Consider the following 23890-nt stretch of genomic DNA (forward strand, 5'->3'; position numbering starts at 1 on the left):
TCTATTACAGAGTCTGGAATTCTTATTTCACCTGGTGTGCTGATAAGAACTATGATCACAGATTCAAGACATCCAGAATCCTGGCTTTCCTGCAACAAGGCTTGGACTTAGGCCTTCGTCTGGCCTCCCTCAAGGTTCATATATCTGCCTTGTCGGTGTGGTTTCAGAGAAAAATTGTGTCTATACCTGACGTTCATACATTCACTCAGGGTGTATTGCGGATTCAACCTCCCTATGTCCCTCCTGTGGCTCCATGGGATTTGTCTGTTGTCCTGAATGCCCTGCAAGAGTCTCCATTTAAACCTCTTGAGTCAGTGGACCTTAAATGGCTTAAGACTAAGGCCCTGTTCTTACTGGCTATTGCCTCTGCTAGAAGGGTGTCGGACTATGGGGCTAATTCAGACCTGATCGGTGCTGTGTGTGTTCGCGCAGCAGCGATCAGGCCTGAACTGCACATGCGCCGATGGCTGTCTTATCATTGCAATCGCCTCTACCTAATTGACAGGCAGAGGCGGTCGCTGGGTGGGAGGGGGCGGGCTGGCGGCATTTAGCCACAGTTTAGGGGGTGTGGTCCGGACCGAGGCACTTTGTCCTGTCGTCCACCCTTACTGATATTTCATCGTGACCGAGAAGTTCTTAGAACTCGCCCTGGTTATTTACCTAAGGTGGTGTCATCTTTTCACCCTAACCAAGAGATTGTGGTTCCGGCCTTTGGGGGGCATTCCGAGTTGATCGCACGTACCAACTTTTTGCTGCTCGTGCAATCAACTAGTTGCCGCCTGTGGGGGAGTGTATTTTAGCATAGCAGGGCTGCGAACGCTTGTGCAGCCCCGCTGTGCTAAAAAAAGTTTGTGCAGAACAAGACCTGCCCTGCAGTTACTTACCCTGTGCGATGGATCCAGCGATGAAAGGTCCCGGAATTGACGTCAGACAATCGCCCTCCAAACGCCTGGACACGCCTGCGTTCGGATCTCCACGCCCAGAAAACGGTGAGTATCTACCCCAGAAAGCCTCCCCGCTGTGAATCGTCTTGCGATCGTGCTAGCGATCACTTTCTTCTTTTCGTTGCCCGGTGACGGCTGTCACTGGGCAACGATGCGCATGCACATTGCGGCCGCCGCGCATGGATATTTCTGACCCGTTCGTACCATAGCGACGAACCGCTGCGTTCGAACGGGCCAGAATGACCCCCTTTATCTCTTCTGATTTGTCCTCCAAAGAACGGTCTTTGGATGTGGTATGGGCTCTCAGCATATATGTGGAGAGAACTGCCTCTATTAGGAGGTCAGATACCCTTTTTGTACTATTTGTTTTCCACAAACGTGGCTGGCCTGCGAATAAGCAAACCTTGGCCAGATGGATTAGAATGGTGATTGCTCAAGCTTATGCGTAGGCTGGATTCCTAGCTCCTGCTGCTATTAAAGTCCATTCTACTCTGTCTGTTGGACCTTCTTGGGCGGCCTGCCGTGGCGCGTCCGCAGAATAATTGTGCAATGTGGCTACGTGGTCCTCAGTGAACATGTTCATTAGGTTCTATGCCTTTGATACTTTCGCCTCCCTTTGGACACCGGGTTCTCATACTCGCTAAGGCGCCTCCCCTACCTTGAGGAACTGCTTTAGGACATCCTCGATATATTCCCTGTGGAACACAGTGTACCCCGCTGCAGAAAAGGAGAGTTATGGTAGACTTACCATTGTTAAATCTCTTTCTGCAAGGTACACTGGGTTCCACAGGGCACCCACCCTGACACACCTAGCTTCTATGGGTTTGTATGGCATTAGCCGCTGGTCCCTTCTCCTGTCGTGAGAATGTGGTTCTATGTGACTAACATCTGCCTTCTCTTTTACCTGCTCCTGCATTGGACTGGTTAACGAAACTGAGCTCACAGTGCCTGGAGGTGGGGTTATAGAGGAGGCCCCAATGTATCCTGGGATAGCTAAAGCTTTAACCTGTTGGTGCCTTAGGATCAAGATCCATCTCTACACCTCGATGTATTCCCTGTGGAACCCAGTGTACCTCACAGAAAAAGATTTAACAATGGTAAGTCTACCATAAATCTTCTTTTCCAGTCCTTCTCCTAGATCATTTATAAATATGTTAAACAATAGCGGCCCCAGCATGGAACCCTGCGGTATTACACTGATTACTTTAGTCCAGGTGAAAAACGTCCCATTAACTACCACTCGCTGTTCCATGTTATCCAGCCATTTACTTACCCAAGTACAAATAGTGTTTTCTAGACAAATCTCCCTTAATTTGAAAATCAACCTCCTGTGAGGCACTGTGTTGAAAGCTTTTGCAAAATCCAGATAGACCACATCTACTGCATTACCCTGGCCAAGATTGTCGCTTACTTTCTCATAGAAGCTGACCAAATTAGTTTGACATGACCTATTTCTCACAAAACCATGCTGGTTCTTATTAATAACCCGGGAGGTCTCCAAGTACTCCTGTATGCTATCACTAAGTATATTTTCCAAAAGTTTCCCCACAATAGATAGTTACCAGGATGAAGTTTGATACCCTTTTTAAATATTGGGACTACCTCTGCTATACGCCAGGCCTTTGGTATTATGCCTGACGTAACTGAATCAGTGAAAATCAAATACAGTTGCTATTTCAGCGTTTAGCTCCCTAAGAACCCTAGGATGAAGTCCATCATGACCGGGAGATAGTAAGAAACCACCCTGGTATCATCTAGACCAGTGGACTCCAACCTTAATTGGGGTGTGAGCTACTCGACAAAAATTAAACCTCCTGAGGAGCTACCAAAGTTTTTGAAAAAAAAAAAAAAAAAAGCCGTACTTGAATGGTTGCTGGTGCGCTCTCAGTGTTAAGACTGGATACCACACACAGTAATGCCACTTACACAATATGCCACATACCACACCGCAGTGCTCCTGACACATTATTCCACACACCGCAATGCCCGTGATACATTATGCCCCACACTGTAATGCCTAATACATTATGCCACCTACTGCAATGCCCTCGATACATTATGCCACACACCGTAATGACCATTATACATTATGGCCCACAGTAAGGTTTCTAATTAATTTTAAATTACCTGCTCGTTGTCAGGGGTCTCATGCTCATTGCCAGTGGTTTCATACTCGTTGCCAGGGGTTTCATACTCTGGGTATCCTACTTGTTGCCAGGGGTGTAATGCTTGTTGCCAGGAGTGTAATGGCCATTGCCAGGGGTTTCATGCTCTGGGTTCCATGCTTGTTGCCAGGGGTGACATGCTCATTGCCAGGGGTCTTGTTGCCAGGGGTGTAATGCTCTGTGTGTCATGCTCGTTGCCAGGGGTCTTGTTGCCAGGGGTGTAATGCTCTGCATGTCATGCTCGTTGCCAGGGGTCTTGTTACTCTTAAGAAAAAGTATGCCGTTGGTGTAATGTTCGTTGCCAGGGGTGTAATGCTCTGTGTGTCATGCTCGTTGCCAGGGGTCTCGTTGCCAGGGGTGTAATGCTCTGCGTGTCATGCTCATTGCCAGGGGTCTTGTTGCCAGGGGTGTAATACTCTGTTTGTCATGCAGAGGGGGAGACCGCTCAGCGCCAGAGGTCCTTATCCAGAGCGTGCAGCAGCAGCAGAGGAGTGTGAGATTGGTGGCACTGCTGTCACTGAAAAGACGCTGGCACCACTGCTGCAGCATGACACATTTTTATTCAGGGGGCACAGCAGGACACTAGGACTAGCGGAAGGAGCCTAAAGGAAGTACCGGGAGCACCAGCGCTGAGCGCTCCCAGCACTTCCGGGTACAGTATCAATAGCGCTGTGCTGCATGACAGGAGCTAGAGGTCAAGTATGACCTTTAGCGTCTGTCTCCTCCACGGCGGAGGAGTGCTAGGGACCGGACGGGGGGAGTCAATTACGGACTCCCCCTGAAGTTGGGCAGCGGCAGCAGCCAGCACGGGTCGAGCGACCCAGATTGCGTCTGGGAGCTACCTGTCGCTTGCGAGTGATAGGTTGGCGACCGCTAATCTAGATACTGCAAGGTGGTGATGCTACAGTCTTCCAATGAGAGAACGCTGAAAGAGATTTGTACTTATATTAGTTGTTTAGATGCGAGTCTGGATAATACACACTGGTAATCTCCCCTGGTGCTTGAAGCTGTGTGTACACCACGGGTGTACCGGAAGTAATCCGGAAGTATGATGCGTGTTTCACCCTATAGGGCTTGTTCACATACAGTGTAATTTGCAGTCCAGCCTTTCTTTTAGAGTTTTGTTTTTTTGAGTTACTGTATACTGGTATTAGAACATAGGGGGTAATTTCAAGTTGATCGCAGCAGGAATTTTGGGGGTCATTCCGAGTTGTTCGCTCGTTGCCGATTTTCGCAACGGAGCGATTAAGGCAAAAAAGCGCATGCGCATGGTACGCAGCGCGCATGCGCTAAGTATTTTAGCACAAAACTTAGTAGATTTACTCACGTCCGAACTAAGAATTTTCATCGTTGAAGTGATCGGAGTGTGATTGACAGTGAGTGGATGTTTCTGGGCGGAAACTGACCGTTTTCTGGGAGTGTGCGGAAAAACGCAGGTGTGCCACGATAAAACGCGGGAGTGTCTAGAGAAACGGGGGAGTGGCTGGCCGAACGCAGGGCGTGTTTGTGACGTCAAACCTGGAACGAAACGGGCTGAGCTGATCGCAGTGTAGGAGTAAGTCTCGAGCTACTCAGAAACTGCTAAGACTTTTCTATTCGCAATTTCTGCTAATCTTTCGTTTGCTATTCTGCTAAGCTAAGATACACTCCCAGAGGGCGGCGGCCTAGCGTGTGCAATGCTGCTAAAATCTGCTAGCGAACGAACAACTCGGAATGACCCCCTTTGTTAGAAGTTGGGCAAAACTATGTGCACTGCAGGGGAGGCAGATATAACATGTGCAGAAAGAGTTAGATTTGGGTGGGTTATTTTGTTTCTGTGCAGGGTAAATACTGGCTGCTTTATTTTTACACTGCAAATTAGATTGCAGATTGAACACACCACACCCAAATCTAACTCTCTCTGCACCTGTTAAATCTGCCTCCCCTGTAGTGCACATGGTTTTTCCCAACTGCTAACAAAATTCCTGCTGCGATCAACTTGGAATTACCCCCATAGTGCTAAATTTAGACAGTAGATGACAGTAATGCTCTATCTACTGTATGCAAAATATGTAACCTGTATTAACACTACATTTTTTAGAAAATGTATATACACTGCTCAAAAAAATAAAGGGAACACTTAAACAACACAATGTAACTCCAAGTCAATCACACTTCTGTGAAATCAAACTGTCCACTTAGGAAGCGACACTGATTGACAATCAATTTCACATGCTGTTGTGCAAATGGAATAGACAACAGGTGGAAATTATAGGCAATTAGCAAGACACCCCCAATAAAGGAGTTGTTCTGCAGGTGGTGACCACAGACCACTTCTCAGCTCCTATGCTTTCTGGCTGATGTTTTGGTCACTTTTGAAAGCTGGCAGTGCTTTCACTCTAGTGGTAGCATGAGACGGAGTCTACAACCCACACAAGTGGCTCAGGTAGTGCAGCTCATCCAGGATGGCACATCAATGCGAGCTGTGGCAAGAATGTTTCCTGTGTCTGTCAGCGTAGTGTCCATAGCATGGAGGCGCTACCAGGAGACAGGCCAGTACATCAGGAGACATGGAGGAGGCCGTAGGAGAGCAACAACCCAGCAGCAGGACCGCTACCTCCGCCTTTGTGCAAGGAGGAACAGGAGGAGCACTGCGAGAGCCCTGCAAAATGAGCTCCAGCAAGCCACAAATGTGCATGTGTCTACTCAAACGATCAGAAACAGACTCCATGAGGGTGGTATGAGGGCCCAACGTCCACAGGTGGGGGTTGTGCTTACAGCCCAACACCGTGCAGGACGTTTGGCATTTGCCAGAGAACACCAAGACTGGCAAATTCGCCACTGGTGCCCTGTGCTCTTCACAGATGAAAGCAGGTTCTCACTGAGCACATCTGACAGACGTGACAGAGTCTGGAGACGCCAAGGAAAACGTTCTGCTGTCTGCAACATCCTCCAGCATGACCAGTTTGGCAGTGGGTCAGTAATGGCGTGGGGTGGCATTTCTTTGGGGGGCCGCACAGCCCTCCATGTGCTCGCCAGAGGTAGCCTGACTGCCATTAGGTACCGAGATGAGATCCTCAGACCTCTTGTGAGACCATATGCTGGTGCGGTTGGCCCTGGGTTCCTCCTAATGCAAGACAATGCTAGACCTCATGTGGCTGGAGTGTGTCAGCAGTTCCTGCAAGACGAAGGCATTGATGCTATGGACTTGCCCACCCGTTCCCCAGACCTGAATCCAATTGAGCACATCTGGGACATCATGTCTTGCTCCATCCACCAACGCCACGTTGCACCACAGACTGTCCAGGAGTTGGCGGATGCTTTAGTCCAGGTCTGGGAGGAGATCCCTCAGGAGGCCATCTGCCACCTCATCAGGAGCATGCCCAGGCGTTGTAGGGAGGTCATACAGGCACGTGGAGGCCACACACACTACTGAGCCTCATTTTGACATGTTTTAAGGACATTACATCAAAGTTGGATCAGCCTGTAGTGTGTTTTTCCACTTTAATTTTGAGTGTGACTCCAAATCCAGACCTCCATGGGTTAATAAATGTGATTTCCATTGATAATTTTTGTGTGATTTTGTTGTCAGCACATTCAACTATGTAAAGAACAAAGTATTTAATAAGAATATTTAATTCATTCGGATCTAGGATGTGTTATTTTAGTGTTCCCTTTATTTTTTTGAGCAGTGTATATCCAGGGGGACCCATATTACACACTTTGCACCCTTTAACCTCCTCAGTGGTATGCACGGAAATCTTCCAGCGCTGATAGCTGACATCGCTGGATACCCCAGAAGATTTCTGCGCATACCACCTCCTGGCAGCCGGGAATTAGTGCTGGGGCTGGCGATAACCTCACCCTGCCCAGTCCCTCCACCCCTTGCACCTTCCCACCTGCTCCCATGCCAATTTAAAAAGACACCCCCAGGGTGCGTTTTTAAATAAAAAACCCACCACTGAAGGATTAAATATTCTTACCTTTCCATCGATGCTGCAGAAATCACCAGGAAAATGGCACCAGTGCCATTCTACTGGAGATATCCAAAGTGGACACTTGCACATGACACGGTGCATGCAACGCCAAGATGTGGGGGCCTACACGGGGACTGCACATGGGCCTCCTCCTCCCATGTGCATCCCTGCTTACCATGTACCTCTTCTCTTATTAAGAAAATATAGTTTGAAGACAAGATTGCCCTTAGCAACTACACCGCATTCCTTGGAAATGTCTTGGCAGTCCACGTACCCATACAAGCACTGACAGCACCGGTTTATACTTCCTGAGATCTCTTGAGTTCTGCTGGTTATATTGATTGTGTGCAGATGCCGGCCTGAGTACTAAATGTGACATTTCTGCTTACCCACTTATATAAGAAGGGTACTGCAGTTAATGTTCTTATCTCTTGTGAAATAACTGAGCTGAAGTGAGTAAGATGCATGCCATGGGCTAAGTAGTTTGTAGTGCCAAGTCACACAATAAATGCTCTATTTTCAAGGCAACTACTGAATCACTGATTGATCTAATATTAAGCATTGTGAATTTACAGTATTGCTTAAAGAAGAAGAAACAAATAACCTGATGTCTAAAAAGGACATAGAAATATCGGATCTAACAAAACAACTGCGGACTCAAGAAAAAGAAAAGCACTGTGAGATGATCAAACAGCAAATAGAGGTAATTATAGGCCGTCATGGGCTGATTCTGAGTTGGGAATAAGGCAAACAAACAAGCAACCGTGCACCTTAACAGAACCATGCTGCACTGCAGGTGGGGCAGAAGTAACATGTGCAGAGAGATTTAGATTTGGGAGGGGTGTGTCAAAGCTGAAATCTAAATTGCAGTGTAACGTTAAAGCTGCCCAGCATGTGTGGGCTACATGCAAAAGCAGACTGTATTTACCCTGTATACATAACAGTAACTGTATCTGCACCACTTGCATGGTATGTTCCAGGTGTAAAGCTACTGCACTTTGCTTTTTTTGTTTTGCTTTGCTCCCAAATCGTACTCTAGATGAGAAGAAATTGCACTAATTTGTAGAAATACACAAATCAAATCTAAGTTGAGTTAAACACATGTGAAAGTTAGGGCATACTTGCAGGGCTGTCAACAGCGTACTCCTACCTCTGTTTGAAGGACAGGCACAATACCGTTCCCATTCCAGCCATGTCGACACACAGGATTTGGAGAGTTCCCATGGCAACAGAAATGTTCGCTAATTCCACCGAACCAGCCAGATGACCAGACAAACATAAGGAGGACACAAGTCACCAATTCAAGTGGCATGGGCTGCCAACTCTCTAAATGTATTTCATTTAATCCAAGACAGCGCATCTGCAAGAGCACTTTCTGTGAATCATGTGCAGATATTTTAGTACATTGAGATGCTCTGAAAGCCATGTATCCAAATAGCGTATGGAGAACATGTACATACCAGCAAGCCAATTATGGTAACCCCACCTTAGACTTAATAGGAAATACATCTATAAATGTCCCTTCCTCATGGGCTGATTCTGATTTGGGAATAAAGTAAGAAAGAGCAAGTAACTGCAGTGCAGGGGGTGCAAATCATTCATACATTGTTTCTATGCAGGGTAAATACGGGCTGCTTCGCATGTAGCCCACAAATGTTAGACAGCTTTATTGTTACACTGCAATCTAAATTTCTCTGGACATGTCACATCTGCTCTACCTGCAGTGCAGCATTATGTTACCAAGGTGCACAGTTACCTGCTCTTATTTTAATTCAATCTTTTTTATTTGGTTTTACAAACATACAAACAAAAAACAAAAAAAACACAACATTATGCAAAATGTACAAAAGATATATAAGCTGTATCATATATGCATAAAGAAACAATAAATAAAAGTACAATAACCTGGTGTGAACATATATTTGTGAAGGAACAATGCAATTACAAAGACATTCAGGCCTGAAAAAATAATACTGATTACGCCTAAGTACGTATAGAGTAAAACTTAGTGGACCGGTCTTAATAAGCATACAACTTCAAGAAGATAAAATGGTAAGGGGCTGATTGTAGGGGGAGGAAAGCCATCTATCCTATATCTTATAAAAATTGTCGGGGGCCTTCTTAGAAATATATACAATTTTTTTGTGAGAGACAGTCGAGGTCACCAGGGGCATCCAATTAGCGACCGTGGGGCCCACTCTCGCCATCCAGGAGCGCGCTATCAGCACCTTGGCCAGGGTACACAAATTAATAATATACCGTCTAGAATGCACATTGAGTATTTCCTCGTCAATCACAGCAAGAATACAAACAGTGGGGGTAAGGACATCAGTGGTTCACCAGTAGCAATTATGATCCTTATAACGGCCTTCCAGAAAGCGTTAACCACCGGGCAGGCCCACAACAGGTGCCATCCAGGGAGTCACACTTCGGGCGCCTGGAGTCACCACGCCCACCCATCCTAGACAACCTAGAGGGAGTAACATAAATGCGATGTAATATAAACAGATGTACTTGTTGAAAGCGATCGGCGGTAGTAGCTAAACGAGAAGCCCCCAGGGCCATATTCCAAATAGATGGTGAGATAAGTCCCAGGTCAGCCTCCCACTTAAGTTTGAGTGCAGAGAGAGAACTGTTATGGTGGGCACCGAGCGGAGTAGAGAGCAGAGACAGTCCTGGAGTTGCCAACGAAAGTTAAGAGTACGTGAGCAGGCGACGTCTGAAGGAGGGGCGGTGCAGCGCCAAACTGAGATGAGCAAGCGTGGCGGAGCTGAAGGTACCGGTAAAAATGTGAAGCAGGTAAATTGAAGTCAACAGTCAATTGGTCAAATGTTTTAAAGGCGCCCGATATATATAGGTGACCTATGGATCGAACATTCCAACTGCCCCACACTAATTCCATCTGCAAGGAAGCAAATTCACAGAAAGAGCGAGTGTGAGCCAGAGGGGTATCGGGATCCCACCCTTCCCCCTGCATTATACGATGCACTTGTCTCAAAATTAAAATAGCTTGTTTAACAAGTGGGAGAGGAAGAATAGTTGTATTATCACTCAATAAGAGTTTTGGTGTAAGGCCAGTCCTGGTATGAAGAAGCAGTTGGGATAATAAGGTGGAACCGTCAGAGTCAATGATCCAGGAAATGAAGTGGGACAACTGGGCTGCCATGTAGTACAAGTGGAATTTAGGAAGAGCAAGACCGCCTGAGTCCCGACCCCGAGTGAGAGTGTCTAGTTTAATTCTAGCTCTGCGATTAGCCCAAACGAAGGAAGATAAAAGGCTATCAATAGTATTAAATATTTTCTGAGGTAAATAAACTGGGGAGTGTTGTAAAACATAGAGCAATTTGGGCAGTGCGACCATTTTAATCAGATTAATCCTACCCATAACCGTAAGCGGTAATTTCCCCCAGACTCTAATGCGGGAACGTAGATAGTCCAGGTGTGGGTGTATATTCAAAACAATAAATTGTGAAGATTGGTTAGTTATCCAAATACCCAGGTATTTAAAAGAGTCCACCCAGCGAAGCGGCAGGCCCCCAGGCGGGTGGGCAGGACAGACACCACTAAAAGGAAGGATACAGGACTTATCCCAGTTTATAGTTAAACCGGAGAATCCCCCAAAGGTATTAATAATCTCCAAAACAGAAGGCATAGTAGTGGAGAAGTCAGAGATATATAACAGGATATCATCTGCATAGAGAGAAATTTTATCCATCCTGTCCCCCAGCCGGAAGCCCGCCACCCGCGAGGAGGATCTAACAATGCTGGCCAAGGGTTCTATGGCAAGGGCAAAGAGGAGTGGAGACAGAGGGCATCCCTGTCTCGTACCTCTCTGTAGATAAAAGCTTGATGAAATAATAAGAATTTACTCACCGGTAATTCTATTTCTCGTAGTCCGTAGTGGATGCTGGGAACTCCGTAAGGACCATGGGGAATAGACGGGCTCCGCAGGAGACTGGGCACTCTAAAAGAACGATTAGGTACTATCTGGTGTGCACTGGCTCCTCCCTCTATGCCCCTCCTCCAGACCTCAGTTAGGGAAACTGTGCCCGGAAGAGCTGACACAACAAGGAAAGGATTTGGAATCCAGGGTAAGACTCATACCAGCCACACCAATCACACCGTACAACTTGTGATAACCCGGATGAACAACAACTGAGCCTCATTTAACGGATGGCTCATAACAATAACCCTTTAGTTAAGCAATAACTATATACATGTATTGCAGAGAGTCCGCACTTGGGACGGGCGCCCAGCATCCACTACGGACTACGAGAAATAGAATTACCGGTAAGTAAATTCTTATTTTCTCTGACGTCCTAGTGGATGCTGGGAACTCCGTAAGGACCATGGGGATTATACCAAAGCTCCCAAACGGGCGAGAGAGTGCGGATGACTCTGCAGCACCGCATGAGCAAACTCAAGGTCCTCCTCAGCCAGGGTATCAAACTTGTAGAACTTAGCAAACGTGTTTGACCCCGACCAAGTAGCAGCTTGGCAAAGCTGTAAAGCCGAGACCCCTCGGGCAGCCGCCCAAGAAGAGCCCACCTTCCTTGTGGAATGGGCTTTTACTGATTTTGGATGCGGCAATCCAGCCGCAGAGTGAGCCAGCTGAATCGTGCTATAGATCCAGCGAGCAATAGTCTGCTTCGAAGCAGGAGCGCCAACCTTGTTGGCTGCATACAGAATAAACAGCGAGTCAGACTTTCTGACTCCCGCCGTTCTAGAAACATAAATTTTCAAAGCCCGGACTACGTCCAGCAACTTGGAATCCTCCAAGTCCCTAGTAGCCGCAGGCACCACAACAGGCTGGTTCAAATGAAACGATGATACCACCCTAGGGAGAAATTGGGAATGGGTCCTCAATTCTGCCCTGTCCATATGGAAGATCAGATAAGGGCTTTTACATGACAAAACCGCCAATTCTGACACATGCCTAGCCGAAGCTAAGGCCAATAGCATGACCACTTTCCACGTGAGATATTTTAGCTCCACGGTCTTAAGTGGCTCAAACCAGTGGGATTTCAGGAAATCCAACACAACGTTAAGATCCCAAGGTGCCGTCGGTGGCACAAAAGGAGGCTGAATATGGAGCACCCCCGGAACAACGTCTGAACTTCAGGCAGTGAAGCCAGTTCTTTTTGAGAGAAAATGGATAGGGCCGAAAATCTTGACCTTTATGGATCCTAATTTTAGGCCCATAGTCACTCCTGACTGTAGGAAGTGCAGGAATCGACCCCGCTGGAATTTCTCTGTAGGGCCTTCCCGGCCTCACACCAAGCAACCTATTTTCGCTATATACAGTGAAAAAGTCTTGCTGTCACGTCTTTCCTAGCCTTTATCAGCGTAGGAATAACTGCATCCGGAATGCCCTTTTCCGCTAGGATCCGGCGTTCAACCGCTATGCCGTCAAATGCAGCCGCGGTAAGTCTTGGAACAGACAGGGCCCCTGTTGCAACATGTCCTGTCTGAGAGGCAGAAGCCCTGAGTCCTCTGAGAGCATTTCTTGCAGCTCCGGGTACCGAGTCCTTCTTGGCCAATTCGGAGCAAAGAATATTGTTCTCACTCCTCCTTTTATTACAATTCTCAGCCCTTGGGTATGAGAGGAAGAGGAGGGAATACATAGACCGACTGGAACACCCACGGTGTTACTAGTGCGACCACAGCTATCACCTGAGGGTCCCTTGACCTGGCTTAAAACCTTTTTTAGCTTTTTATTGAGGTGGGACGCCATCTAGTCCACCTGAGGCAGTTCCCATCAATTTGCAAACTGCGTGAAGACTTCCTGATGAAGTCCCCACTTTCCCGGGTGGAGGTCATGCCTGCTGAGGAAGTCTGCTTCCCAGTTTTCCACTCCCGGAATGAACACTGCTGACAGTGCGCTTACTTGATTCTCCGCCCAGCAAAGAATTCTGGTGGCTTCTACCCTCGCCACCCTGCTCCTTGTGCCGCTTTGGCGGTTTACATGAACCCCTGCGGTCTGACTGGATCAGAACCGGTTGGTCGCGAAGCAGGATCTCCGCTTGACTTAGGGCGTTGTATATGGCCCTTAGTTCCAGGATATTGATGTGAAGGCAAGTCTGTTGACTTGACCACAGACCTTGGAAATTTCTTCCCTGTGTAACTGCCCCCCACCCTCGGAGGCTTGCATCCCTGGTCACCAGGATCCAGTCCTGAATGCCGAATCTGCGGCCCTCGAGAAGGTGAGCACTCTGCAGCCACCACAGGAGAGACACCCTGGCCCTGGGGGATAGGGTGATTAACCGATGCATCTGAAGAGGTGATCCGGACCACTTGTCCAGTAAGTCCCATTGGAAGGTCCTCGCATGGAACCTGCCTAAGGAGATGGCTTTGTATGATGCCACCATCCTTCCCAGGACTCGAGTGCAGTGATGCACTGACACCTGTTTTGGTTTTAATAGATTCCTGACCAGTGTCATGAGCTCCTGAGCTCTCTCTATCGGGAGATAAACCCTTTTCTGGTCTGTGTCTAGGATCGTGCCTAGGAGAGGCAGATGAGCTGTAGGAACCAACTGCGACTTTGGAATATATAGAATCCAGCCGTGTTGCCGTTACACTTCCAGAGAAAGTGATACGCTGTTCAGCAACTGCTCTCTTGATCTCGCTTTTATGAGGAGATCGTCCAAGTATGTGATAATAGTGACACCTTGCTTCCGCAGGAGCACAATCATATCCGCCATTACCTTGGTTATGACAATCCCGTACCGCAATTCTGAGGTACGCCTAATGAGGTGAATAAATGGGGACATGAAGGTATGCATCCCTTATGTCCCGATTCACGATAAAGTCTCCCCCTTTTTAGGCTTGCCCTGACCGCTCTTAGCGATTCCATCTTGAACTTGAACCTTCTCAGATATATGTTCAGGGATTTTTAATTCAATATGGGTCTGACCGAACCGTCTGGTTTCGGGATTACAACCTGGTCGAATAATAACACCCTCTTGTTGAAGGAGGGGACCCTTGACCACCACCTGTTAAAGATACAATTTGTGAATTGCAGTTAACACTGGCTCCCTCTCTTGGGTGGAAGCCCGCAGGGCCGTCGGAGAGGGGCATCTTCTCACAGTCCAGCTTGTATACCTGAGACACAATATCTATTGCCCAGGGACCTAACAGGGAGTGAACCCACTTGTGGCTGAACTTACGAAGGCGCGTCCCCACCGGGCCTAGCTCCGCCTGTGGAGCCCCAGCGGCATAGGTTGATTTTTGTAGGGGCCGGGGAGGACTTCTGTTCCTGGGAACTAGCTGTGTTGATCCCGGCTTTGACAAGAAAGGACGCACCTCAGACTTTCTTGTTTTTTATTCGAAAGACTGCATTTAATAATGTCGTGCTTTCTTAGGCTGTGCAGGAATATAAGGCAAACTAGCAGAATTACCAGCTATAGCTGTGGAGACCAGGCCCGAGAACCCTTCTCCACACAATCCTCAGCCTTCCATATGCCTCTTAAGTCGGCATCATCTGTCCAATGCATATTCTACAGGACACGTCAAGCAGAGATCGAGATAGCTTTGACTCTGGGACCCAGTATACTCATGTCTCTTTGGGCATGCTTTATAACTATATATCTATCACTTAAGACAGCATCTTTAATATATTTACTAGGGTCTCAATCTCTACTGATAAGGTACCTGTCCACGCTGCCACATCGCTATAAACCCATGCCGACACAATCGCCGGTCTGGGTAGTATACTAGAATGTGCACGCTATCTGCAGGATCCCTGAGAATAGCAAGTGCTACCGTCTGTGCAAACAGGACACCCTAGGTGAAGATTCTCAACACATCCTGGCGGGTTCACTACGGCTGGCCGGCGGTCGGGCTCCCGGCGACCAGCATCCCGGCGCCGGGAGCCCGACCGCCGGCTTACCGACAGCTTGGCGAGCGCAAATGAGCCCCTTGCGGGCTCGCTGCGCTCGCCACGCTACGGGCACGGTGGCGCGCCACACTATTTTATTCTCCCTCTATGGGGGTCGTGGACCCCCACGAGGGAAAATAAGTGTCGGTATGCCGGCTGTCGGGCTCCCGGCGCCGGTATACTGAGCGCCGGGAGCCCGACCACCGGCAAACAGAAGACCACCCATCCTGGCCCTAGTGGGGAAAGGATACAGCCTGAGAATTCTCTTGTGGGAAGCTGCCGTCTCTTGTCTGGAGATTCCCGCTATTTTTCCTCATGAGAGGAGGGAAATTTACCTCAGCATTCTTCCCCTTAAACATGTGTACTCTCGTGTCAGGGACAGATGAGTCATCAGTGATATGCAAATCATCTTTTATTTCAATAATCATATATTGAAAACCTTCTAGCCATCTTGGCTTTAACTTTGCATTATCGTAGTCGACAGTGGAGTTAAACTCCGTGTCGATACCAGTGTTTGTTATTTTGGATAGTGAGCATTGTGAGACTCTGAAGGTCTCTGTGACATAGGGACAGACATGGGTAGATTTCCTGTCTGTTCCCTAACCATTTGTGCAATAATTCACCTTAGCACCTACACATATCCAAACAGGTGTCGGCGTTGTCGACGGAGACACCCTCTCACACACATATCCGCTCTATCACCTCCTTAGAGGAGCCTTTTACCTCAGACATGTCGACACACGCGTACCGACACACCACACACACACAGGGGATACTCTATTTGAGGACTGTTCCCCCACAAGGCCCTTTGGAGAGACAGAGAGAGAGTATGCCAGCACACACCCCAGCGCTATATAACCCAGGGATTACACTACAACTCAGTGTTTACCCAGTAGCTGCTGTATATACAATTTTTGCGCCTAAATTTATGTGCCCCCCCCACCTCTCTTTTCACCCTTTGTGTACCAGGATACTGCAGGGGAGAGCCTGGGGAGCTTCCTTCCAGCGGAGCTGTGAAGAGAAAATGGCGCTGGTGTGCTGAGGAAGAAGGCCCTGCCCCCTCAGCGGCGGACTTCTGTCCTGTTTCTGACTAAAAATGGCGGGGGTTTTACACATATACAGTCACAGACTGTATTATGTGTATTTTTATGCCAAAGGTATTTTTATTGCTGCCCAGGGCGCCCCCCCCCCCAGCGCCCTGCACCCTACAGTGACCGGAGTGTGTGGTGTGCTGTGGGAGCAATGGCGCACAGCTGCGGTGCTGTGCGCTACCTTAATGAAGACAGGAGTCTTCTGCCGCCGATTTCATCGCTTCTCTTCTGTCTTCTGGCTCTGCAAGGGGGACGGCGGCGCGGCTCCGGGAACGGACGATCGAGGTCAGGCCCTGTGTTCGAACCCTCTGGAGCTAATGGTGTCCAGTAGCCTAAGAAGCACAAGCTAGCTGCAAGCAGGTAGGTTTGCTTCTCTCCCCTCAGTCCCACGTAGCAGTGAGTCTGTTGCCAGCAGATCTCACTGAAAATAAAAAACCTAACAAATACTTTCTTTCTAGCAAGCTCAGGAGAGCCCACTAGGAGCACCCAGCTCTGGCCGGGCACAGATTCTAACTGAGGTCTGGAGGAGGGGCATAGAGCGAGCAGCCAGTGCACACCAGATAGTACCTAATCTTTCTTTTAGAGTGCCCAGTCTCCTGCGGAGCCCGTCTATTCCCCATGGTCCTTACGGAGTTCCCAGCATCCACTAGGACATCAGAGAAATTACCATTTACCGAGACCCTAGTCGTGGGGGCAGAATAAAGCAGTTTGACCCATCTTATGAAGTTGGGCCCAATACCAAACCGATCCAGCACCCCCCGCAAAAACTCCCACTCCACCGAATCAAACGCCTTTGCAGCATCAAGAGAGACAATAACCGAGGAGCAGGAGTCCTCACGAGGGGATTGTTGGTGAGTATTTAAGTGACGTAAATTGGGTAGAGTGGACCGGCCCGGCATGAACCCCGACTGATCCTCATGGGTCACCTGCAAGACCACCGAGGGCAGCCTAGTAGCTAGTATTTTGGCCAGAATTTTCACATCAGTCATTAACAATGAGATCAGGCGGTAAGATTCCACCCTCTCTGGGTCCTTATCAGGTTTAAGAAGAACAATAATCAGAGCCTCCGCCATAGAAGGAGGCAGTGTTCCCATACCTGCACTTATTTACTTTGTTCCCAAAGCAGAATCAGGGCCATGTAACCCCACTGCCATATTGTATGTGGTATGCAAGCTCACACTTGTGACCTCAGACACCACATTCCATGCCACATGCTCCCAAACGCCTCACTGCACAGCCACCTTTGAGATGCAAGGGACCGCAAGACAGTTGCCAGTCACAGACGTCTTGGAAGATGCGCCAGAACAGTGCTGGCGGGCAATAATGCTGCATCTCATACAGCAGGAGAATAAGTATCGGCAGCATGTTTATCTACTGTATAAAAGTGAAAATGTGTCCTTCTGTCTGTATTTCTATACAAATCCACAGTTTACAAGCGAAGAACGTGAAATCTGACATACGAGCGTATTAAAACACGGCGGAGGTAACTACAAAAATCAGAAATCCCTAGTACCACTAGGGGTGAGACAGCAGCACAGAGTATATCAGGAGACAGCATAACTCCGGAAAAGCAATGTACTCAGAAATTGGTACACATATGCCTTACAATCTGGCAACAAACACTGAGGGGGAAAGACACCCCTAGCACCTCTAGGGGTGAGGCAGCAGCACTGAGTATTTCAGCAGACAGCATAACTCTGGAATGCCTGCAGCAATTTACAACAAACTTAGTACACATATGACTTAAACTCTGGGAACAAACACTGTGGGGTCAGACACCCCTAGCATCGCTAGGGGTTGGACAGCAGCACAGAGTATGTCAGCAGACAGCATAACTGTGGAAGGCCTAGAACAATTTACACCAAACTTGGTACACATCTGACTTACAATCTGGAAACAAACTCTGTGGGGGTTAGACACCCCTAGTGGTGGGACAGAAGCACAGAGTATTTCAGGAGACAGCATAACTCTCGAATGCCTGGGCCTATTTACAACAAACTTGGTACACATATGACTTACAGGCTGGGAACAAACACTGTGGGGGTAAGACACCCCTAGCCCCTCCTAGGTGAGGCAGCAGCACAGAGTTTTTCAGCAGTCAGCATAACTCTGAAATGCCTGGAGCAATTTACACCAAACTTGCTACACAAATGACACACTCTGGGAACAAACACTGTGGGGGTAACACACCACTAGCACCCCAAGGGGTGGGCAAGCAGCACAGACTATATCAGGACATGCATGATATGTCAGTGATGACAGGGCTGCATGTGACAGGGCCAGTGACATGATATGAGGAGGTAGCACAAACCCACACACTGAGAGTTATATAGTGGAAGTAGCACGGTCCCCCAGCAGCACAGAGTATATCAGAAGATACATAATGTGCCGCGCTATATAATAAACTGTGAAAAAAACCATAATTTCACAGGGGCACTGACATGATGTGAGGAGGGGAATGGAGGCAGCAGGAAGACACAGGCTGAGAGTTGTATAGTGGGAAGAGCAGGGTCCCTTGGGGGACCAAATGGGGGTCCGGCCACTACACAAAGTGCGTCAGGGAATCAAGATATGCCTATATACTAGATCTCCAACCAACGTAAATGAACAAAACTGATATACATTGTAGGCTCTATGAATAACCTTATTTTATGTATTCATTTTCACTAATTAATATTTATAACCATTATATAGTACAAATATAACTGAGAATTAGGAGCCAAAACCCACTATTCTTTCATATACTACTAGATCAATCCACATAAATGAATAATCTCTCAGGCACAGTTTAATTTAATCATATTTATTTATTACACATAAAGTTACAAAAAATGAAAAATGTTTTGTCCATTCCCTGAGGTTTCATGTAACTGCATGCAACATTCAGGTTTTTTATGCAACTATGTTAAAACATGTCAGTATCTTGCAGATACAATGTATCTGTGCACTTACTGTAGAGGAAACAAGGACACACCCACTTTGATGACACAATCAAGTAAGGGTATAAAAGCCCTCAATAAAGATGGTGATTAATGACTCCCTGAGGAAGGCCCAAACGGGTCGATACGCGTTGGAGACACAAGGCAAAAACTGCACCAGCATTCCTTTACAATAATACATAGGACACAGCAGCGTTTGAAATATATCTGGACGGAACACACAAAAAACAACAGGAGAACTTGTGGAGGAGGATTGAACCGCACGGCTGAGAGGAGAAAGACCAGAGAGCAGAGCACCGATCGCCTGACAGAGAGAGGATAGACGGAAGCAGTGGAAACGGACGTTCTGGAACCAAGCGCAGGAGAGAAGGTAACACACTCCGTAGGAGGGAAGGATCACGGCGGACAGTCCCCCTGTGGGTCCCGAAGCCAGTGACACCTTCCCCCCAGAGACATGACCGCGTCCCTCCAGTTTGACAGACAATAGACGTCTGTGGCTACGGACGTCTCTCACTGTGTAAAACAGGAGGAGATAAGCGGGGAGTCCGGGGTTCTTTATAGTTACCTCTTTCCTGCTCACCTTGTCCCACCGTTATCCACCCTTGGGGTACCCCATAATAAACCACACTGGATCCGGACCTTAATCTGTCTATGAAAGAGGAGAACTTTCAAAAAACTGTAACGGACTCTAGAATCCATAATTCCCCTGTTATTTCAGAAATTCCAATCACCACTGTGTCACTGTATAGTACAGAACTGCATCAAGGTGGAAAAGAGGTGGGACGCCACACTCTATCCACAACACACAGTTGAGACTTACCTTTTACAAATTATTTCTTTTCTCCAGGCACAGCACACAAAGTCTGACCTGGAACAATTCCTCTTTTTTTCGATTTTCATTTATTTTTTATTTTTCATCATTTTTTCAAATATACATATTTTTCCATTTTTTCTTTATTGTTTACTTCCACCACTTTTTTTTATTTTTTTTATTTTTCATTTTAATATTTATTGCTATATAATTGCAATAAGTAAACTTTGACACTACTATAGCTATACCATTAAATGTTAACATATTAAACGATAATACATATCCTCTTGGGGTTTTTTCTTATAATACAGTATTATTAACATTTTCCTTGTGCACGCAGGCGCAGTTGTGTAATTCTTGTTAAATTAACAAAAAAACTATCATTCTAATTTACCATCCTCATCCCGTAGCAAAGCATGGGTATTCAGCTATCTACAATGTTATATATACTGTGTGTTTAATATTTACATTTATTTTTGTAAATAGACATTCTTAAAATCCCGGGCATCGCCGGGTACTCCAGCTAGTAGCCCATAAAATAGACAGGGGCAGCCCCGCCAACAGAACTTCTCTGATGAGACATGGCAATAAAAAGTGAATAAATAAAATTAGGAAAAAAAAGAGAGAAACTAAAATACATTTGAATAAAAAAAGAAAAAGAAAACAGGAGAGGAAAGAAAAGTTAGGGAGAAAACAACGCAAAAAAAATGATAATGAAGAAGACATAAGAATCAAAATAAGGCAATATAATGAAGCACACAGAGACTGCCAGGCAGCACTACTCTGTGTCCTGGGAAATTTCCAGGAGAAAAGAGGAAGTGCTGCTACAGTAGTTAGCAGCCAGTGATAAACAACTTATACCCCGCCCCATTACATTATAGGCTACACAAGAACAATAATAGATAAAAAGCAAACCAAGATAAAAGTGCAATCACAGCATTCATAAAGGGGCCTCGCTCAACCCAACTTCTGGTTTTAACTGGTCTCAGGCTTACAATCAGCCCTACTAATCATTTATGATGTTTTTTTGTCTGTTAACAGCAAGATAATCAAACTGTAGCAATAATTGCCCTTTGAATCCTTTGGGTCTCATTTAGGAAAATAATTATTATTGTTGATTTATACCGTGATGATCATATTTTACGCAACACAGTACACACACGTACAATCACGCACTTAGGGGCCGATTCAGACCTGATCGCTGCTGTGCGTTTTCGCACAGCAGGCGAACAGGCCTGAACTGCGCATGTGTATGCACCGAAATGCGCAGGCGCAACGGTCCGCAGTGACGGGATGGTGCGAAAAATCCCATCGCACTAGCGAACGCAAGGAGACTGACAGGAAGAGGGCATTTATGGGTGGCACCTGACCGTTTTTGAGGAGTGTCCGGAAAAACGCAGGAGGGACCAGGCGTTTGGTTGGAGCGTTTCTGACGTCAGCTCCGGCCCCGATAATCGCACTGGAAGAGTAAGTCCTGAGCTGCGCAGAGACTGCACAAAATTAGTTTGTGCAGTCTCTCCAACGCATCCGGACGCATACATACACAGCGATTTCCCCCTCCCACTGTAGGCGGCGACTACCTGATCACAGAGATGCAAAAAATGCACCCTAGCAATCAGGTCTGAATTAGCCCCTTAGGGTCTGATTCAGATGTGGTTGGAGCTGCTATAACTGCTTCTTAAATGGAAGCAGCAGCGATAGCTCTAATATGGTAATGCAGAAGGAGACATCGTACCTCCTGCATGCTTACTGATCTGAGCTGCTTCCTAGAACGCAGTATCGGATCACCTGCGACACCATCGACCTGCTGCGTGACCCCATGGGATTGGCTGCTGCAGATCTACCAAAGAGGCCAGGAAATCTCCATCTTCAGACGGAGATCCTGGCCTTGGCACGCTCCCAAATCAGCAACGGAAAGCTTCACCGCCCCCTCCCCGCCACCAAATGGCAGCAGACTGTCAATCACTGACAGTCTGCTGCCAATCTGCATCCAGTGTCACAGACCCGTACTGAACGTGCAGTTTGCTTCCCAGTGTGTTTTTAGACTGCAAATGTTTATTGCTGTGTTCTTTCTTCTGTTTCCAGTTTAATGCAAAGTTGGCAAAAATCCAGAGCAGAAATACAAAATCGCACCCAGATGCAAATACTTTATCTCAGAATATCTACAGAATGGTATTTATCCTTCTTTTTCTTATTGTGGAGAATACTGTATATTGGCCCTCATTCCGAGTTGTTTGCTCGTTGCCGATTTTCTCTATATTGCGATTAGTCACTTACTGCGCATGCGCAATGTTGGCAGAGCGAACATAGTTATTTTGCTCAACAGTTAGGTATTTTACGCACGGCATTACGAGGATTTTTCTTCGTTCTGGTGATCGGAGTGTGATTTACAGGAAGTGGGTGTTTCTGGGCGGAAACTGGCCGTTTTATGGGTGTGTGTGAAAAAACGCTACCGTTTCTGGGAAAAACGCGGGAGTGGCTGGAGAAACGGGGTAGTGCCTGGGCGAACGCTGGGTGTGTTTGTGACGTCAAACCAGGAACGAAACTGACTGAACTGATCGCAGTGGCAGAGTAAGTCTGGAGCTACTCAGAAACTGCTAAGAAATTTCTATTCGCAATTTTGCGAATCTTTCGTTCGCAATTCTGCTAAGCTAAGATACACTCCCAGAGGGCGGCGGCCTAGCGTGTGCACTGCTGCGAAAAGCAGCTAGCGAGCGTACAACTCGGAATGAGGGCCATTGTACATGCTGGATTCAGAATAATGCATAAAATAAAACCTTCCCCTCCATCCACTGACAAGGATGGAGATTAATGAATCCACATGAGCACAGTCCCTGGAATTTACAGGTGACAAGCGGTCAAATCTTTAGTTGAGTATGGACCTTACTGCACTTACAGTATATAGTAGGGTATCTGTTATGCCTAATTATACACATTCCTATTGTAATTATGTAATGCACTGTATAGTCATCAATACAGGCTATGACTTCAGGACACATTCCATTCAGGGTACATTCCATTAGCCGTGGACCTTACTGCGGAAGTGTTGCAGTGCCTGGAGCTATTCTATTGCAATCCACAGGCTGCACTTACTCTGTGTAATTAGCAGTGCTGAAAGTGGGGTGGTACGGGGTGGTACGGAGTACAATTAAGAGCGAACCACCAGCCCACCGCTGGGACATAATTTTTAAGGGGCATTTTTGTAAAATGGTGTCAGTGGGATAACTGTGGTGGTCCTTCCGAGTTGTTCGCTCGTTGCCGATTTTCGCTATGCTGCTATTTGTTGCTAAATGTGCATGCGCATGGTACGCAGCGCGCATGCGCTAAGTTATTTAACACAAAACTTATTAGATTTGCTGGTGTTCGTACGACGCTTTTCATTCGCACTGCTGATCGGTAAATGATTGACAGGAAAGGGGCGTTTCTGGGAGGTAACTGAGCGTTTTCCGGGAGTGTGCTAAAAAAACGCAGGCGTGTCAGGGAAAAACGCAGGACTGTCTGGAGAAACGGGGGAGTGGCTGGCCGAACGCAGGGCGTGTTTGTGATGTCAGACCAGGAACTAAACGGTCTGAGCTGATCGCAATCTGTGAGTAGGTCTGGAGCTACTCAGAAACTGCAAAGAATTACTTAGTAGCAGTTCTGCTAATCTTTCGTTTGCAATTCTGCTATGCTAAGATACACTCCCAGAGGGCGGCGGCCTAGCGTGTGCAATGCTGCTAAAAGCAGCTAGCGAGCGAACAACTCGGAATGAGGGCCAGTGTGTGGTATAATATGTAATAGGGACGTGCGGTGAGCTAAATGGCTCAGGAGGCACTGGCTAACCCCAGAGCCAGATTTACATGCAATATAGGAGCCAAAGGGTACATCTGGGCATTATACACAGGTGCAGCATTATAAACATCTGGTGAGTTTTTATTAGAGATGTGTGGAAAGGATACACAGGTGAGGCACTGCCTCACCTGCCATAGACTTTTTACTTCAGAGTTTGGGCTATAAAAATTCTTAGAATAATGCAAAGAAGATATTTCAAACAAATTATCAGTATTTTTCATATATTTTATTCAGTCAAAACTCTGGTTTAAACGCAGAGGCGTATCTAGCAAGGGGC

The 23890-nt window shown here is 47.1% G+C and overlaps 1 protein-coding gene across 5 annotated transcripts in view; it reads left to right on the forward strand.

Annotated features, from left to right (window-relative positions):
• Nucleotides 1-23890, forward strand: part of CCDC152 (coiled-coil domain containing 152) — a 273215-nt gene that overhangs the window by 188944 nt on the left and 60381 nt on the right. For all 5 annotated transcript variants that reach the window (XM_063961607.1, XM_063961616.1, XM_063961637.1 and 2 more), the window contains 2 exons: nt 7641-7768; nt 21868-21954. In XM_063961607.1, the coding sequence (XP_063817677.1) occupies nt 7641-7768; nt 21868-21954 (215 nt within the window). The remainder of the gene's footprint in view (nt 1-7640; nt 7769-21867; nt 21955-23890) is intronic.

The sequence above is a fragment of the Pseudophryne corroboree genome, chromosome 1, assembly GCF_028390025.1.
Source record: "Pseudophryne corroboree isolate aPseCor3 chromosome 1, aPseCor3.hap2, whole genome shotgun sequence".
In the NCBI taxonomy this organism is placed as follows: domain Eukaryota; kingdom Metazoa; phylum Chordata; class Amphibia; order Anura; family Myobatrachidae; genus Pseudophryne; species Pseudophryne corroboree.